At 56.6% G+C, this 14,014-nt stretch overlaps 1 protein-coding gene across 3 annotated transcripts; it reads right to left on the bottom strand.

Moving 5' to 3' along the window:
• Positions 1-2,011: 2,011 nt before the first annotated feature.
• On the bottom strand, positions 2,012-12,549 carry CDK2AP1 (cyclin dependent kinase 2 associated protein 1). 3 transcript variants are annotated; one of them, XM_053205883.1, is made up of 4 exons: positions 12,194-12,549; positions 7,505-7,602; positions 5,866-5,992; positions 2,012-2,776 (listed from the first exon to the last, which is right to left on the bottom strand). In XM_053205883.1, the coding sequence occupies exons 1-4, from the start codon at positions 12,246-12,248 to the stop codon at positions 2,709-2,711; spliced, it is 348 nt and encodes a 115-aa protein (XP_053061858.1). In that variant the 5' UTR covers positions 12,249-12,549; the 3' UTR covers positions 2,012-2,708. The 3 variants fall into 3 exon arrangements, with proteins under 3 accessions (XP_053061858.1, XP_026899760.1, XP_053061857.1); XM_027043959.2 differs by lacking the exon at positions 12,194-12,549 and adding an exon at positions 8,008-8,143; XM_053205882.1 differs by lacking the exons at positions 7,505-7,602; positions 12,194-12,549 and adding an exon at positions 6,561-7,176.
• Positions 12,550-14,014: the final 1,465 nt, after the last annotated feature.

Here is a 14,014-nt window from a genome sequence, read left to right as displayed (position 1 = left end):
CAGTTTGAGAATAAATCTATAAAGAGACACACAGAAGTCATTACTATAAAAGGACAGCAGCTACTTTTTGTGGGGAGGAAGGGGGTCGCCACGAGGTGACACTCAGAGGGGTGTCGGATGGCTGGCGGTAGTTAGAAGGATGTCACCATATCTTTTTAAGCTACACATTTGTGTATCTTGTTTTATTATCAAAAAAGAAAACATTAATAAGGAAGGTCCATTTTTGGGGCAGGGGGGAACTGTGGAATTGAGCCAAACATTAATGGCATTTAGTGCCACCGTTCATCCACTGGGAGGTCATGGCTAGGTGATACTTGACATCCCTTAGCTTAACGTCAGGCTAAGAGAATGAGAGAAAACCACGTGGAGAAAGATGTACACGTCAGTAAGTTACTTGCCCGTTTACCCCATTAACTTAATAGACTGTATGTTGCCAAATATCCTCTCTGATGTCAAAATACACACAATGGGGGCACCTGGCTGGCTCAGTCAGTAGAGCATGCAACGCTTGATCTACAGGGTTGTGAGTTCGAGCTCCACGTGGGGTTTAGAGCTTACTTAAAAAGAAAAAAAAAAAAAAAAATACACCCGACATTCCCTAGGAGTTGACTTATAAGTAGATTTATGAAATGAAGGCCCAGAACCTGATTTGTTTGCAAATTTGTGCAACACCGATCACTCAAGCTGCATTTGACCCTACAACTGTTTGGGGTTTTTAGGCATGAGTAGTAGCTTGGCTTGTCAGAGCACATCTGGAGTTCACGTGTAACACAAGTAGGGGGAAGAAGCCATGAGGCGAGAAGGCCCATGTCGCGGTCTGCAGTCAAAACCAGCCCATTCCACAGGCACAGACGGCACGCCTAGGGCACGGATCCAAATAAATTTACCTTTAAGGCAGCCAGGTGGGGCTCTTCTCACCTTGGAGTGACCTGGTTTGGAAGTTCAAGCGGCATCCAGGGCCCTTCCCCGTTCAGAAGGCGGCCAGGTACCTGCAATGGCACACGACAAGCCGGTAATGGTGGGAAGGGAAATGGGGAGCCGTAGACAGGAGAGACAGAGGCTTCAGTCTGTCTCCTTTCTTGTACCTTCCAGGACTTGCCGTCACGTGCACAAGAGAGGTAGATAAGCCCGCTCCCTAGAACCTGTTCTTGGCGGCCTTTAGAACAGACATGGCTGGGACCTTGCCTTATGCCTGCAAAACTGCCCCCGTCCCTCTTTTGTCTGTCTCCCCCTCACCCCAGTGAATCCTCATTACATGGGATTAGTGCCTACGGAACGTAGTAAAAATTACCGCAAAATTCCTTCGGAAGGCACTGCTGGAGACCGCCAGATCCTCAACACATCCGGTGCGACCTGGTTTTCCCCAGCACAGAGCAGGCCATTCTTCGGCGAGCGCCAGAGCGAGCTAGCTTGCGTTTAGCGGCTGCATTATATGAAAACCAGATTCCTTTTTTTTTTTTTTTAAGGTTTTATTTTTTTGAGAGAGACAGGGTGTGAGCAAGGGAGGGGCAGAGAGACAGGGAGACACAGAATGCGAAGCAGGCTCCTCCAGGCTCTGAGCTGTCAGCACAGAGCCCGACGTGGGGCTCAAACTCAGAGATCATGACCTGAGCTGAAGCTGGATGCTCAACCGACTGAGCCACCCAGGAAACAGAAAACAGATTCCTTTATTTAGCACCCCGGAAATGCTCACAGGATCATCAGAGAATGGCCTCATCACGAGCGAGGCAGTGGGCAGAGTCAGTAACACCGGTTCCACTGATGTCTTGTGTTCATCCCCGGCATGCGTTTAACTCAGCTGCAGTGAAGATGCGCTATGATGCTACTTTTGACCCCTACCTTCTGACTTAAGCAAACACATTCCTTCCTCGGCCCGTGGTGTTAACAGCATCGTCACACAAAATGTTTCTGGGCCAAGTGGAAAAACACCGTGACAGGTATCTGCCACTCTCACTGAGATGTTTTTTAAGATAGCACGTAAGAATTCAAGGAACCCACACCTTCACACAAATTGTTAATGAAAATAAGCTTTATTACATCAAGTAATAAATACATACAAAGATGCAAACAGTTTTAATCATTTTCTTCCAGATGTTTGGATCAACTTACACGAAAGGCAGAACTGAAATCCACACACAGTCTTAGTAGGAATATTTTCGGGGGTTCTTGTTAGGTTTGGTAGGTTGCTCTTTCTTCTGTATTTATAACTTGTGCATTTTTAAATTTGACCTCAAAGCACTAATAGTCATGCAGGCAAATGCTTAAGCACAAAAGAAGTTACATTAAGCAGAATCCACACCATGTGGCAAACGTATGCACTAGAAACAAAACCCTGGAGTTGTTGTATTAGCTTATGAAAAGGAACGAAGAACAATCTGGGTAACATAACGGTATTCAAAAGGGAAGATAAAAGGGAGACACTGGTATCTTTGCTGTGAGATAGGTATCTTTTCCGTGCATCTTCTAAATCAATGCTTAAAAAAAAAAGAAAAAAAAAACCTGGGTAATTCCTAACTATTTAAAATGTAAATCCTAATCAACGGCAAAATATTTCTCAATCTTAGAGCCTCATGAACCATGGCAGGGACACGGGAAGGAGAAACTGAACTGTTACCATTTTGAAAACAAGAGTTTCATCTGCACGTGGGAGTTGAGCTATAACTTCTCTTCTTGGAAGAAGACGGAAAACCTTCCACGCAAACAGGCAGCTAGGATCTGGCATTCCGCTCCGTTTCAGCCAAGCACTCTCGAACCAGTCCTCTGGCATGAATGATGCCTGGGAGAGAAGCAGAGGCTGAGAATCATGCGGCAGGACCCATTCCAGAAGAGAGGGCCCTTCACAACCCAGCTGAAACACCCTCACCCTGGAAGGGAACTGGAGCCCTGCATCCAAGCCCCCCCAGGATTCCCGCGGTTTGGAAAGGCGCTAGCATCCCATCCCCCCCTGGAAGGCCTTCTCTCCTGGCCAAACTCCTCTTCCTGGCTCCCTGACAATCCCTTCCTGCACACAAGGGGGCAACCAGCAAGCTCTCTTCATGTCATACCGTCAGATGACTGGAGTAAACAAACGTGTCCCCCGCTTTCACTAAACCTGACCCACTTTGGAGAGTCTGTGACTTCAAATCCTTATTTTTCTCTGGCTTCTTCACATTCTAAACTCTAGAAGGGACTTGTCCAATGTCCAGCCTGCACAATTAGAACACAAGACTGCTCATTTTTGTTCAACCTTGGTCCACCGTGACGTCCGCCCACCGGGGTGCCTAGTGCGCATCTTCTGCCCTATTACGCCCCTGTGCATCTCTTCTCTCTCTGCTCTGGTGGTTATGGTTTGGTTGTTGGGGTTTGTTCGGTTGAGCCTTTACTGAACTCCATGAGATACTGATCTCATTTTAATAGACGCCAAGAATCTATTCCTCCTGAGAGACGACTGCCGGAGGGCGCTGTGAATGACGTCCCCCAAGTCACGTAGGCGTCCCACGTGTCACAAATCTTATCTCTGAGCTTCAGAAGACCTTCTCTTGGAAAGGGCCAGACGGTAAATATCTCCCGACTTTGCAGGCCACACGGTCTCTGTCACAACTACTCAACTCTGCCACTGTATCGATAGAGAAAGCAGCCATTATACAAGCAATGAGTGTGGCCATATTCCAATAAACCTTTATTTATGGACGCCGAAGTGTGAATTTCAGATACTTTTCACGTGTCACAAAATCATTTTTCACCATTAGAAACTAAAAACCATTCTTGGCCTATTGGCTACAGTTTGCTGACCGATCACCAGTGCTCCTGACTCCCTTGCACCTTTTATGACCCTTCTTCAACCTCGTTATGACATAAACTTGGCTAGCCAATGGTGCTCACACGTGCTCACGCAAGACATGCCCTGGAGGGGTCACCAGGCTTATCTGTATGTTGACTTGAACCAACAGGTTTTTTGGGTGACTGCAGATCGCCTGTTCGACTCTGGCGTCCAGCATCTTCCCAGGGATTTCCACTCAGGGAACCAGCACGCCGGGTGCCAGGACTGTTTTGCTTCTCCTGACTCCAAATAGCAGCCCAGATGCAGAGCGATGCCCACCTCACCCCCAGCTTAGGTCAGGTCAATCCCACCACTGCCCAAGTCCTCTCCAGGTCCAGCCTCTTACCGCCAGCTCCCCTTCCGCACGCTGGTGCCTGTTCACCACCCAGTCGGCCGGTCCCTCCACAAAGGCTTCATCAAGGGCGGTGAAGCCCACCGCTGTGGGCAGGCGCCCGTCCTCAGCCGGCCGTGCCCATCGCTGCCGAGTCACCGCCCCCACGGCAGCCCCTCCTCGTGCCCCACACTTATAACCGCAGAACGTTCCTCTCATTTCTCTCCGAACTTGCCTCTCCAACCTTCTTCAGAAACCCCACATCCCTTCTGAAATTAAATCCGCACCTAGGCCACTGCTGCTCTGAACTGCCACCTTCTAAAACAGAAATCCTCTTCTCCCCTCCGCCCGACTCACGTAGCGAGGGGACAACCTATCTCACCTGCTCGGGCAGTCACATCTTCACGGGAGTCACTTGTTTTCTGTGACCTCATGCTCCCGCCTTCCCTCCCTCCCTCTTCAGTCACAGAAGAATTTCGCAGTGTTGTCGCTCTCGTCTGCCCAGACCAGGACGGACCCATGCGCCCCACTGGGCTCTGCTCCAAAGATCTGACAGCAGAGGGCAGCACAGGACCCAGGACCTCATGACTCCTGGTCACCAGCTCCCCCAGAGGAGGGAGACCCGTGTGTCTGACCTCCTACAGCTCCCGGGACCGGTGTCAGCCAACATTAGACAAAGCTGCAGGATCTGGGCTATAAAGATTCCTTGTTTAGGGGTGCCTGGGATTAGGATTATGTACAGATTTTCTAACAAGAAGTCTCTGACGTCATCTAGCAGTTGTCAACCTGCTTTGAAACTCAGAGACATGTAACTTAAATCCAGACACTCCTGAGCCTGTGTAAGCAATTATCCTGTACAAACAAGTAACCAACATGGAAACACAGGGGCAGTTATGTTAAGGATACCTGTATAGCTGTTTTAGGGAGAGAATCAGTAACAAAATTTGATGCCTTCGCTAGTATTAATAACAGCATACTTGGAACATACTTTACATTTAAATGGGATTTAAACAGATTGAAAGCTGGGGGTGGGAGGACCTGGGTGACTCAGTCTATTAAGTGATTCTTTTTTTTTTTTAAATGTTTGTTTGTTTTTGAGAGAGAGGGGAGTAGAGCAGAGGGGCAGAGAGAGAGGGGAACAGAGGACCCAAAGTGGGCTCTGAGCAGAGAGCCCAATGCAGAGCTTGAACTCCCAAACCGTGAGATCATGACCAGACGCTTAACCAACTGAGCCACCTTTAAAAAATTTTTTTAATTTGGGGCGCCTGGGTGGCTCAGTTGGTTGAGCGACCGACTTCGGCTCAGGTCATGATCTCACGGTTTGGGAGTTCGAGCCCCGCTCGGGCTCTGTGCTGACAGCTCAGAGCCTGGAGCCTGCTTCGGATTCTGTGTCTCCCTCTCTCTCTGTTCCTCCCCCACTCACCCTCTGTCTCTCAAAAATAAATAAACATTCAAAAAAAAAAAAAACAAAATTAAAAAAAAAAAAAAAGATTCCTTGTTTAAAGCACGAGGACCCTCCCCCGAGGCGCGCCAGGCCTTCCCATCAGATCCCAAGGATGGTCAACATCCCACACACCCGCCCCCCCCACTGCCCCTGCCTGCTGTCAACATATCAGATTAACAAACTGGGAGCCCAGGGAGCCCCTGGGGCGTAGGGGACTCTCCTCCCAGAAAATCTTTCACAGCAGTTAGCACCCAGCAGGGAGGTCCAGGGAGTCGGGGACCCACGACTTACCTCGTTTTAGTCTCTCCATGGCGCTCTTACTCCCCGCATAGGTGGGTCTGATCTCTTTCCCCAGCTCCTCGATGATGGCCAGCAGCTCAGCATATTTGCTTTGGGGCACCTGGCTGTTCCCAGTTCCCTGAAATGAGAAGGAGAAGTTTAGCTGGACCGAACCCTAACCTGACCCCAAGGCCACGGTCAGGACCCCACCACAGGCCAGCCGCAGCGAGAGCAGGGCAGGGAGAGGCCGACCCAGAGGGTCCAGCCTGAGGGACGACCACAGACCAGACTGCCGGGCCTCTCCGCTGTCGTCCTACACTCGAGGAAACCACTAGCGGCCTCCAGAAAACTTTTATCATCTCAAATGAGGAAAAAGAGAACTGGTTTTCTCGGCAAGAAAGGGTCTACCGGGAATTTCCCGGGACCCAGGTGGACACGCCAGAACATCCTAGGGGATGACAGTCCAGAGCAAGTGCATGAGACGGGGGCCACACCTCGGGGTCAGCAGGGCTACACAGAACTACCAAAGACCATTTGGACAGAATCCAGAATGTGTTTCAGTTCACCTATCCTCTGCCACCCCCCCCGCCCCCGTCAGGGCCCACCCCACAAAACCCTTTTCTCCAGATCCCACCCGCCGCCCCAGCAAGCACCGCAAGGAGTGAGGAGGGGGTCCCCACGAGTCTCCCCCGCCACAAGGCCCTCGCCTGCTCCTCCCTCCTCCTCTGCTGCCTCTGCCTCCTGGCCTCCAGGGCCTTCCTCCTGTCCTTGCCCAGCTCCTCGGCGCCCTCCACACGCTGCCACCACTTCTTCCCGCGGTGGCGCCACACCCGCTTCTGCTCCTGGGACAGCACGGCCTGGTGGGGCATGACCGGCCACGAGCCCGTCCCAGGGGCGGCCTCCACGGCGACCTCAGAACGCAGACACGTTCCGGCAGAGAACCCTACCGCGGCCACGGCCTGGCCACGTCCCTCCACGAGCAACAACAGGCAGTGAGGCCAGTGCCAGCATCGACCCCACTCAATGGCGAGGAACCGCATCTCCGCGAGGTCACCAAGCAGGGGTCAGTCTCGGAAGTGGCAGAATCAGGTGGAAACCCAAATGGCCTGGCTCAGGGGCCACCAGCCCCCGCTGAAGTGCACTGGGCTCCAGGAGGATATCGGCCCTGTCCTCTATCTTTGCTGGGGCCGTGACCTTGTGGGGAGTGAGGGGCCCCAGGGTCTCCTCTCCCTCTGTCCAGGCTCGGATCCAGAGCCCAGGTCAGGCTTACTTACTTCCCCAAGAACCGGGATCAGAGACCCCCGCCCAGGGATACACATGGGTGGTGGCACCAATGGAACAGCGGCGCTCAGGGCTTCCAGCCTTTCCTTGGGCTCCCCCATCCCCCATCTCTCGGTGCCCCCATGAACCGCCCCGCCGCCCCCCATCTCTCGGTGCCCCGTGAACCGCCCCACCCCGCCGCTCCTCCGCTGACACATCCAGCCAGGAAGCTCAGACGACTGCTCCCTTACATCATTTTTACTCCTTCATCTGTCCCACCAGCTCCCCCGCCCTGGACGGTGGGAAGCATGTCCCCTCAGTGGCCAGACCCTGAGGCCACTCAGTGGCCAGGCCAGAAGCCCTCCTGCCAGGCGTCCCCCCACTGCCATACCTGAGTGTAGCCTAAAGACGGTGGCCCGTAGTCGCTCAGCAGCTGGCGGTACTGCGAGGACGTCGCCATACTGGTGGAGGGCGGGTGCACGCTCCCAGCTGTGGGGGGAGGAGAGGAGAGTTCGGGAATCGTGGAGTCATACCCAAAGCAAAGACTCTGGGTCTTGCAACAGTCCCCCTCCCCAGGACCCAGGCCACCAACAGTGGTCTTTTGTCTTCGTAGGACGGGCCAGAGACCCCGCTCCCGTCCTCTGGTTTGGCGATGGCCAACACAGCCCAGATGAATGGCGGAAGGCAGCTAACAGCTCACTGCTCCTCGTACTCGCCACCAGGGCAGAAGTCGCTCATCGACCGCAGAACAACCTCCCATCCGTGCAGTCAGGCTCAGTGGCCAAGATGAAACCCGCTGCCATTCTCAGCCTAATCCTCGCTAGTCCCTTTTCCCTGGGTCCTGCTCCCCAGAGGTCGATGACCTAGAGCCACATCACTGCCGCAAGAGCGCACCTGCTCCTGAGGCTGGTCCACATCGGGCTAAAGCTTCCCGCGTGCCCAAATCTCCGCTGGACGCATAGTAAGGAAGACAGAGGGAGGGTTTAGAGGATCTGAGACGCAACCCTGGCTGGGGCCGGGTTCGACGGACACCGAGTCAGGAATCCGGAGTTTATCACAGCCTCTCTGTGTGTCCTCAGAAGCCTCTCGCTCTCGCTGAGCCCCCGTGGCTCCCTCCCCAAAGTGGGGACAGGACTCTTGACAGTCTGATTCTACGCCCCGGATGGCTCACATCCAAAGAGGGGAGGGAGAGGGCCCCACTTATGGACTGCAACACTCGGAGACACCGTCCCTCATCTGTGAGGGACCACGTGGGGACAGGACCCAGCTAAGAATGGAGTCTCCTGGATGGGGGGTGGGGAGTCATCAGCAGGGAATTTTCCGGCTCCGGCTCAGTAACTGGCAGCATGCAGACCCATAATGGCGTCCAAGTGGCCATTAGCGGGTAGAGGATGTCCTGCAGAATTACAAACAGCGGTAACCATGGAGAATTTACCTAGCCCTCCTCGGCAGCCGCCCGCCTGCCTCCACGCCCAGTCGAGGAGCAGCTCCCCCTCTGCCTGCCGCCCCCAGAGCCGAACGGTCTCTCGCGCACACGGCGGACTACGCAGACTTGGCCCCGGGGATGGACAGCTGGTGCCAGGCTGGCCAAACCGACCAGCTGCTCATCTGGTGTGAGCAGGGGAGGGAAGGGGAGGAAGGAAGCTCAGGGGCGCAGGCTGATGGAGTGGAAGGGGCCCGAGGGGGGCCCTGGAGCCCCTCAGGGTAGAGAGACAAATGGTCCAGAGAGGGGAGGTGTTCCCTTGAGCCACACGGCACAGAGGAGGCTAGCCCCCTGACACCCGTCCCTCCCTCTCGGAGCCGGGGACAGCTCTGGACCCAAGATGTCTTTCTCGCTCTCAGGCCTGCCCTGGATTTCACCACCTCCTCACACCCCGGGACCCAGGTTTAGGCTCAAATGTGGGAAGCCCAGCCGGGAAACACGGATTCTGCCACCTCTAAGCTGCTAAGTGGGCACATCACTGGGCCACTCCTAGCCTCAGTCGCCATGCCTCTGGAGTGGGGATGATGATACACCTGTGCTACAGGCATGCAGTGCTCAGGACAGGGGTGCACCACCAGCACGTCCGTGACCTCCATCCAAGGCAACCGCAATGTGCAGGGGCCAGAGCACAGGAAATGGGGCCGGGTGGGTGCCCCCCAAGCACCCTCACCACGTCAGCCAAACCCCAACTTCCTGAACCCTCTGACGTGGGCAGTGAGTGTGGTCTTTGCAGCCCCGGACCCGGGTTCCAGTCCTCACCACTACAAGACATCGCCCCTCTCTGGAAGGCCAGAGTGCTAAATGCCAGGGCCCACGGGGTTATGTATCACCACACAGCACCTCAAGTGTCTAGAAGATTCCATTCCCTGGCAGGAGGTGAGGGGACTCAGGTGTGCACCCTCTGCACCACCCTTTGCCCTCACCTCTTGTTGCTCCTCTCTCCCTCCCTGGCCCATCCTCTCTCCTGCTGACAAGGGCCCGGACCAGGAACCGGTCTGGCTGTGCCACTCCTGGCTGCGTGACCTTGGACTAGGGCCTTCGCTCTCTGGGCCTCAGTTTCTCCATCTGTTTGAGGCAATGGTTCCCAATAGAATGTCTAAAGGCTCTAGATCCCACTCTTCCACAGGGCTAGGGTTAAGTCTCGGGGGGCTAAGGGAGAAGGAGGAGAAATCGCCCAGTTGGGGCTGGGGGGTGGGAAGGTCGGACAACTGCTCTGGGCTTGCCTCTCCCATCGTCAGGTGACGCGGTACATGACCCCGATTCTGTGCCAATGCCAGTCCCTTACTCGGTGTTGAAGGCGGGGGGCGGCGGGGGGGGGGGGGCCTTCTGTGGTCCTGGAGAGAGTTGGCAGAAGGGCCCTGAGTTCGACTCCTGCAGAGGCAGGGAGGGCCGGTGCATTGGGCTGCAGGAGGCCAGGGAGAAAACCAGACTGGGCGTGAGCACGGCTGTCTCTGAGCATCACAGACAATGCGCGCAGTGTGCGGGGACCAGGGAGGGCCCGGAGCCGAGGGAGGGACTGGCAGAGGCCAGCAGCTCCTGGGGCCAGGCGCAGCTCCCCGCCCCCACGCCAGACAAAGAGCAGCCTGGGCCTGGGGAGCTGGCCGCCTTCCCGCCACTTGGGGCGCCTGGGGAGGGGGGGGGGTGTGCTCTCCGGCGGGGAGGCGGGGGCTTTGTCTAACTCCGCCACTGCCACCACCGGCCAGGCCGCGGCTTGGCAACCCGCGAGGAGGCAGGGCTGGAGGGCGTGAGGGATGATGACAAGGAAGCCGGAGGAGCGGCGGCGGAGAGTCCATCTTGGATGCAAATGGCAGGGGGAGACTGGGGCTTTCTAAAGGGTCCATGGGGAAGGGCGCAGCCCGCCCCGAAAACACCAGATTATCTGGGGACCTCAGCAGTCCTCCTGGAATTCACCATAGAAGAAAACCTGTGCACAGGTGCCGGCCAGCCCAGAACAGGGCTTCAGGGGTCCTGAGTGGGTGCCCCTGTCACTTGACCCCAACCCCCAAAAGTCCCCGTTTAAGGCACCTGCCTCAACTATACTAGGGCAGGCCTGAGTTTTCCAGCGTGTCCAGGCTGGCAGCAAGACCTTCCAGGCAGCCCACCCCAGAGACAGACGCGGGAGTCCGGGAAAAATCCTACCTGGGCCACAAAGCCTGTCTTTGTAAGGTCTGCAGACCCCAACAGTGGTGAGAACATTTGGGAAAATAGTGGCTGTTTGCTCTTGGGACTCAGTAACCAAACGTAATCAATTCAACTATGCCCCCAACCGAACCCTGAAATCTTAACCCTTTCCAACCCCCCAATCAGTGTCCCGTAAGTTAAAATACATATACATATATATATATATATATGGCTTTCCTGGGTTCCTCTTCAGATTTTTGGAGTGATGGAGTCATCGTTTGGAGACAAGGCCCAAAACTTGCAGCCAACTGCCAACGTGGCATTTCTGACCAGCAAGGCCAATCCCCTCCCCCACAAGGCCTCTGCCCCCTCCCCCCTCCAGCGCGCCTGCTTTTTTGGAAGTCTATTTCCAACCAAGCGTCTAAAGGAGAAAGACCCAGGCACCGGAAAAAAGCCGGTCACACCCTAACTCACAATTTTCTTCCCTCCCACCCCGGGTCTCCCTTGATCCCTGGGGCAAGCCCCTGGGCACAGCCTAAAGCTCCTGACAACTTCTGGAGGAGTTTCCTGGGATCACCCAGGTCCAGCCCCCGAGGAAGAGAGAGGACGCCCCCAGCCCATTCCCTGGCTTCCGCAGAAGGGGCCTTCCAAGCCCAGACTTGGGGGCTCCGAGCTGCGGGGTCTGCGCTGAAACGCCGCTCCCACCCACCGCCCGCAGGCACTCGGGAACCCCCAGTCTCCCAACTTCTGTCACTCCGCGCACGCCTGAGACGACCTCCGGCGTGCCGCGTTCCGGGTACCCCTGCTCCGGCGCGCCCGGCCGAGCCCCCCTCCGCCCCCTGACGATCGAGTCCCCTGCACCGCCGGTGACCCCAGCGGCCCCGCGCCCTAAGGGGCGCCTGCACCTGGCACGCGGGTCGCCCCCGCCCGGCCCACGCGTGGCTGGGCCTTGCCCTCGTGCACCCCTGCAGCCCGGGCCCCCGGACCCCCAGCCCGGGCCCGCGCCCCCGCTCCGCAAGGGCGGCCCGGGCCCCGGGCCCCGCGCCCCGCGCCCCGCGCCCCGCTCCCGGCGTGGCCCGGCCGCTCCCGACTCCCGCCGGCAGGGGCCCTCGCCGAGCCGCCCAAAAGCCGGAGGAAAAAGGAGCAGAGAAAAGCCTCCCCCGCCCTCGCCTGCCGCGCTCCCCGCGATCCCTCGGCCGCCGGCGTGGGGGGGACCGCGGCGGCCGCCCGCGCCCGCGCCCCCGGCCCCGACCCGGCCGATTCCCGCCGCGGCGCGGGGCGCCCCCGCGAACTTTGGCGGCTCGGGCGCCGGAATCATGGCGGCGGCGGCCGCGCTGCCCCGGGCCGGGACCCGGTGCCCGGCGCCCCCGGCCACCGCGGGCCCCCGGGAGCCGGGGCCGGGGCCGGGCGCGCCGGCCCCCAACTTGGCGGCACTTGGGGCGCGGCGCGCGCGGCCCGCGGGGCGCACTCACTCACCGGCGTTGAGGGAGGCGGCGGGCATGTGCGCGGCCAAGTTCGGTTTGTAAGACATCCCCCCGAGCGGCGGGGCGCGCCGGGGCGCCGCGGGGCCAGGCCCGCGAGGGCGGCGGCGGCGGCGGCGGCGGCGGCGAGGCCGGGCGGCGGCGAGGCGGGCCCGGCGTCCGAGCGCCCGTCCGTGCGCCCGCCGAGCTCCCGCGCACTTTTTGTTGTTGACGGCTCGGGCCGCACCGGCAAATATGGCCGTCCCTCACCCTGACACCCGCTGCAGTATATCACCCATACATCGGGCGGGCGGGCGCAGGGGCGGCCGCAAACTTTGAGCGGAGCCAGCGGGGCCGGCCCGGGCCGGGAGGGGGCGGCCCGGCGCGCCGCGGCCCGGCGTCAGGGGGCGGCTCCGCCCGCGGCCGCGCCCCGCGCCTCTGGCCGCGCTCGCCGCCCGCAACTTGGCAAAGTTTGGGGGGCTGGGTCCCGGCGGCGCCCGAGGCCCGCGTGGGTCCCTTTCTTCTTCGAGGCTCTCCTTGTGCCTGGATATTCGCTATTTTACTGCTTCATTTCTTTCTTTCTTCCTTTCTTTCTTTCTTTTTTTTTTTTTTTTTAAATAGCGAGGTAGGATTTCAGAATTACTTTTTCCCCCTTGACTGTGGGGGCAGGGATGGAAAATTACCTGGAGAAAATGGTGGCGAGTGGTATTTTTAAGCACGTAGATCATTCCAGACGCCGAGGTCTGGCCATTCCCCAGAATAAGAACAACCAATTCTTGACATTGATTTCAAATAAATTTCATGTCCCTGTCTGTATTAAGTGGTTTTTAACTCCTTGGGGGCCTGCGAGTCTCCTTGGATTCTGAGGAAAGCCAAAGGCCTCTTTTCTGGAAAATTCACTCTTTAATTCACGTAACTGTACATCTTACCTCAGTCAGGTATTCGAGAAGCGCCTACTGTGTGCCTGGCACCTGTCCAGGCGCCAAGGAGGATGAATTTGACGTTTCTACTCTTCTGGAGTTTGCATTACAACTTTTGGTTCTCCTTCAACGCCGACCCCTCCAGCCCATCCTCAGGTCTGGCTGAAACATATCAAATATATATCTTGGATTAGATGACTAAGCTTTTGAAGGTACTGCTTCTTGGGGTTCAGCTTAAATGGTAAAGTTCGTCAAAATACACAAGATGCCCACCCTTTTCTGCCATTTTCAATCGCCATGCCTTGCAGATTTTTTCATTAGTCACAGACCTTCAGGCACATCTGGATCTAGTGAGGAACGCATCAAACTCTCTGCCTAGAGGGAAGGGATACCACACATGCCTTCCTTCCTTCCCTTTAGGATTAAAAGTGCAGGTGAGAGGCACCTGGCTGGCTCAGTCCGCAGAGTATTGACTCTTGATCTCAGCGTCATGAGTTCAAACTCCAGGCTGGGCGTGGAGCCTACTTAAAAAGAATAATTTTTTTTAATGTTTATTTATATATATTTTTTAGTTTATGTATTTATTATTAGAGAGAGCACATGCTGGGGAGAGGCAGAGAGAGAGGGAGACCCAGAATCCGAAGCCGGCTCCAGGCCCTGACCTGTCAGCACAGAGCCCGACGCGGGGCTCAAACCCATAGACCCACAGACTGTGAAATCATGACCTGAGTCCAAGTTGGACACTTAACCAACTGAACCGCCCAGGCGCCCCAACATTTTTTTTAAAGTGAAGGTGATACCCCCTCTCCAGCTTAAGCAGTGCCCCCGGTGATCAGCTTTAAGCTAGTTCAGCCAAGGGTGCTCAGTGAAATTTTACTTAGTGAATGAATTGATGTCACCCTCTCCTTTGCTGCCCC

This window comes from Acinonyx jubatus, chromosome D3 (genome assembly GCF_027475565.1).
Source record: "Acinonyx jubatus isolate Ajub_Pintada_27869175 chromosome D3, VMU_Ajub_asm_v1.0, whole genome shotgun sequence".
NCBI lineage: Eukaryota > Metazoa > Chordata > Mammalia > Carnivora > Felidae > Acinonyx > Acinonyx jubatus.
This window is presented reverse-complemented; position numbering and strand designations above follow the sequence as displayed.

Coding starts and splice junctions, on each gene's coding strand:
- CDK2AP1 (XM_053205882.1), bottom strand. CDS start 6,893: ATGCGGTTCCTCGCCATTGAGTGGGGTCGATGCTGGCACTGGCCTCAC. Junction 5,993..6,560: donor AGAGGAGGAGGGAGGAGCAG/GCGAGGGCCTTG, acceptor TTCTCATTTCAG/GGAACTGGGAACAGCCAGGT. Junction 2,777..5,865: donor CATGGAGAGACTAAAACGAG/GTAAGTCGTGGG, acceptor CTTCTCTCCCAG/GCATCATTCATGCCAGAGGA.